The 4,947-nt window shown below is 37.2% G+C and overlaps 1 protein-coding gene across 2 annotated transcripts in view; it reads right to left on the bottom strand.

The window, feature by feature from the left end:
* mast1a (microtubule associated serine/threonine kinase 1a) overlaps positions 1 to 4,717 on the bottom strand; it is a 64,029-nt gene extending 59,312 nt beyond the window's left edge. Inside the window, exon 1 of one of the 2 annotated variants that reach the window (XM_056253616.1) lies at positions 3,987 to 4,717. In XM_056253616.1, the coding sequence (XP_056109591.1) occupies positions 3,987 to 4,037 (51 nt within the window). In that variant the 5' untranslated portion in view covers positions 4,038 to 4,717. The remainder of the gene's footprint in view (positions 1 to 3,986) is intronic. The other variant, XM_056253617.1, reaches the window with a different exon arrangement.
* Between the last annotated feature and the right edge of the window lie 230 nt (positions 4,718 to 4,947).

The following is a 4,947-nucleotide window of genomic DNA, read 5'->3' as shown; positions in this document are numbered from 1 at the left end:
ATTAATAATAATAAGAAATGCGTATTGAGCATCAAATCATCATATTAGATTGATTTAGAAGACTGGAGTAATGATGCTGAAAATTCAGCTTTGATCACAGGAATAAATTACATTTTAAAATATTTTACTATAGAAAAGGGTTATTTAAATAGCAATAATATTTCACGATATTAATTATTTACTGTATTTCTAATGAAATAAATGCAGCCTTGATGAGCAGAATAGACTTTATTTATGAAGAAATAACTTTTGAACGATAGTGTAAATTAGTGCATATAAAATGAAAATAATACAATAGTAAAATATTAAAATATAACTAGAATGTACATTTCCTGAAGAAAATGTGAGTGGTGCTTGCAGTGGCAAAACTCGCCACTCGGTTGCGGATAGCTAGTTTTTAGCACAATGCTAATGTTGCTGGCATGATTAGCATGTTGCCATCATGATGCCTTGCCTTTGGCAAGCACCACTAATTATTTTCATTTAGTGACAAAACAGTATGGAATTATGCATGTATTGTTTTAATTACTAGATTATACTTTTGCATAAACATCACAATATATTGAGATTTACTGAATATTATCAAAAGGCTGAAAAATTGCTTATTTTTAGCCATATTACCCTTCACTTCTTTACATATATACTCTCTATCATATTTATTCTCCAATGCCATAAGCTGTTAACCTGCCATTAACTGCCTAATGGGGCTTAAAAGAGCAGATTGTGCCTGTCCCAGGAAAACCAGACCCTCCCTGTCCAGTGTCGGGCCTCTGATAGCCTGATGGTATGGACTTAAATGTGTGTTGTTGAGAAGAAGTGTGTTTGTGTCTCTGTAAGCATTTCCCGTAAGCCTATGCCTCTGTAAGCATTTATAAGAATCAAAGTGGTGGCTAGTGAAATCTATGCGTCCTGTATGTACACACACACACACTGATCCGTGCAGTAGCCTAAATGACTGTGGGTTTTCCATCACTTTGATGCACCTTCACATGATACAGCTGCATCCAATCAGTAAGCATCCTTGAATTCCTGAGAGGTCAATTCCCAAGTGGACAGATTTCTCAGAAGTGCTCCCTGAAACAAAGCCTTAAGTTGGTCAAAACTCCCTGGCATCCCTGAAAGCAACCACTAATTTGTGGTCTACATTTGATCACCCATAATGCTTTGCAGGCTAAAAGCCATTCCAACTTCGCATCTCCTAGATCCAGATGGCATTTTGGCAGAAAACAGAGCTGCAAACCTGAATATGTGTCTCACGGGGTGTAGATCCTATATATGACAGTGAGTGAAATTATGTTTTTTTTTTTCTTTAACCTTAAAGGGGACTCTTTTTTTTACATGTAATATTTTTCCCTGAGGTACAATTATAATTTAATTATATTTTGTACCAAAAACAGACATCATATATTTTTTCTATGACAAATTTTTATCGTCTCACTTTTAGAATTAAACACGCATTTTGTTCTTTTTTTTTCCCTTTAAGGCACTTAAACGTCGTTTTTACTTGTGAAATGGGATGCTGTATACTTTGCTGTATTTAAACATGAGCTGCAGGTTTTCTGTCCAGATTAATATGGTTTTAACTGCCCTATCCTTCAAATACAACCTCTTTACAAGGCCTGATTTACACTGTTACAGATTTATAAATAAGAAACCTATATATATATATATATATATATATGTCACGCCACTCATATCTAAAGTCAATAAACATTAGAGGGATCTGCAGAGTGTCTGGTGCAACTCAAAGCCAAAAACTACTTAAGATTTATATTTAAGATTGTTTCCTACATTTTACCTATCATTAGTTCTTATGGTGTTTATACTCTATTCAGTGACTGAACACGCCAGGTTTCTGAACACATAATAGGTAGAAATCAATGGACACTATTTTCACAGTTTAGTTTCAATTATTAACACTTTTTTTCTCCAAGGAGGAAGTTTTGAGTTATGAAAGTTACAGAATTAATACCGTTTTTAATGATACAATGAACTCTTTTATCACAAAAAAAAATCAAGGAATGTTTTATTCCTCATTGAAATGACTAATTTCATGTTACAAGTAACAAGTATAGACATTTTGCACTGAAATGCATCATAGTGCTTGGCATATAATGAAAAAGTTACATAAATTACTGTCAATATGAGCAGCTAATACTGATGCCCAGCACTTTAAGCTAAAGTATAAACACTGAGTTCTCTTATTTTCCAGTTAAGGAGCTGAAAAGTGGTGACCTTTTTGCGAAATCTCAAGCGATCTGGGGTGGCGCTCTGAAACCCGGATCAGCTGGAGCTTGATAATGGCTTGTTTATTTTAAGCAGTGAAAGAGGGGAAGTGAAAGTAATACGCACACTTTTTGTTTTGACTTCATAGAACAGCAGATGGTTTCCGTGCTGTACCAACAATAATACGACAGCTCGAAACCTCTCTTATGCTTTTTTTTCCAGTTATGTTGCTCTGGGCAAGAACCGGAGACATGAAAACAATAACTCCCAAACCACAAAGCAAATATGAACTCCTGTGAGTACGCTGGAACCTAGTGAGTAACTTACAATGAAAACAAATCTAATCCTGTTACGGTTTAGATAGATAACACTTTACATTTACATTCTGTTGGGCAAAGAAATCAGTGTTAAGTGTTAAAAAATCACACTGTGAAAACTAGATTCATAAGAAGACAGTGGCCGCTAGTGATTACCCAATTTTTTTATCAAAGTTCAGGGATCTCTTTACGATGAACAAACTTAGCTATCTTTAAGTGCACCAAAAAGTGAACTAAATAAAAGAAAAAATAATCATTCACACTTCACACTGTCCCTGGCCTTGAAAATGGATTAATGTCTTTTTGGTGCACTTCATTTTAATGCTTGGATATAACTCCTATGGACAAAATATATGATACCTTTAAAGGGATAGTTCACCCAAATTTGAAAATTCTGTCTTCATTTGCTCACCCTCATGTCATTCCAAACCTGTTAAGACTTTTGTTCATCTTCAGAACATAAATGAAGATGTTTTAATGAAATCTGAGAGCTTTCTGTCCCTCCATTGACAGTCTACACAACTACCACTTAGACGCTTCAGATCGTAAACGAATCCATATGAATCGAGCGATTTAGTCCTAATTTTCTGAAGAGACACGATCCCTGTATATGATGAACAGAAGCCTTTAATTTAGGCTTTAATTCACATATAAACCTTCATCAACGTACACATCAGATATGCTAAATAGAAGCTCAATGAAATGCTTGGTTGACGTGCGAGAACCAATGAGGTTCATTCTCTTGTTATGCAGCACATTTGAGCTTCCTCAAGAACCAATGAGGTTTGTTCTCGTGCTTCAAGCTTGTTCGGTTGAGCTTTTCTTTATATGTTTGCTGATCAATGTTCATACATGAATAAAAATTCAATCTGTTCATCATAAGAAGCGATTGTGTCTCTTCATAAAACCAATTCATATGGATTAGTTTTACTTTAGGAATTTTTTGAAGCGTCAAAGTGGTAGTTGCGTAGCTGTCAATGGAAGGACAGAAAGCTCTTAGATGTCATTAAAGAAAATCTTCATTTGTGTTCTGATGATTAACGAAACGAGTATGAGTATATTAAGGGCGAGTATGGGAATTTTGGGTGAACTAACCCTTTTAAGGTGTTTTTGTTTGTTTTCTTGTCTTTCGGAGCTTGAAAGATCCAGTCCCCATTCATTGGAATGGCACTGAAAAGACATTTTCAACCGTTTTGCTAGCTTCTGCCATTTTGCTAATTTAAATTAGGCTACACGCCCTCCGAAGACACACGAGCCAACCCGATGTCCGCAAACCCCAACGCGCTAAATAATTGACAGAGGGAGTTTCTGATTGGCTCTAGTCAAACAGCTGGGATTTCTTAGTCATGACTGGTTGTAGAGACATTTTATTTGGGATGTTAAACATAAATGACTTGCAACAGCTTTAATGTGATCCAGTTTGTGAATAACAAGACATCTCACCTGCATCCTCCGCCGGCGGATGATACCGGAGTCATCCATGGCATCGCTCATCGTGTCTGTCTGACTAAAACCCTTCACATCCAAGTCCACGTGGTGACAGACGCCTACAGCTGATGTTCAGAAGTTTTCCTCCGTTTGCATTCCCCCCCCTTAGGTAGAGAAGATCATGGGCGTTGCAAAGCGATGCGCGAGGCACATCAACAACAAGCACACAGCTGATGGAAAGTACATCAGTTAACGTTAACTGTTAAAAAATAAACCGGGAAATCGTTTTATAATTGATTAAAACGCTCCAATCTCGGGTCAAAGTGCCTGGTTTTTACAGTCAGAAACGAGTAGGCGGAAATATTCATCTTGAGTGCTCCGTATCTTCACTTTTTCTGTCCGCGCGGGCACGACCGAGGCGCGTCCTTTCGGAGAGATCGAGGTCCTCTTTGGACATCTGGAGCACTAATGGACCACGGTCTGTCCCCCAGAGGACATCGCCATCAGATCATATTCGCTGGCTGGCAGCTGGATCAGTAATGGCATCATTTATGTGAAATGCATCCTGCTCTGATTGTTGCCGTGAGCTTCTTTCTAAAACGAAGTATAGCAATCATTCCTTCCTGTGGCATACACTGATGTGTGCACGTGAAATCTGCACTGGATACCGCCTCTGCTGATAGATCCAAATACACACTGTGTGTGTGTGTAGAGAATGCGCGTGTGTAATAATGAATCTTCTCTCACTCTCAAGGAGAAGCACACGTTAACCCTTTGAGCTCTGAGCTGATGTAGGTGGCGCCCAGCAGAAGTCAATCTTGCGAAATAAGTGCAGAGCGAATTGACATAATATATCATGTTTTTGTGTAATATATGTATTAAAAATATCTTTATATATTGTGCCTAATTACCCTTTAATAAATGCAATATATTTTATTATAATATATTTGTATGCGTTTGTGTGTATAACATATAA

This window comes from Rhinichthys klamathensis, unplaced genomic scaffold (assembly GCF_029890125.1).
Source record: "Rhinichthys klamathensis goyatoka isolate OS25496 unplaced genomic scaffold, OSU_Roscu_1.1 h1tg000107l_1, whole genome shotgun sequence".
Classification (NCBI taxonomy): Eukaryota; Metazoa; Chordata; class Actinopteri; order Cypriniformes; family Leuciscidae; genus Rhinichthys; species Rhinichthys klamathensis.
Note: the sequence above shows the minus strand (reverse complement) of the source record. Positions and strands in the feature narration are given on the sequence as shown.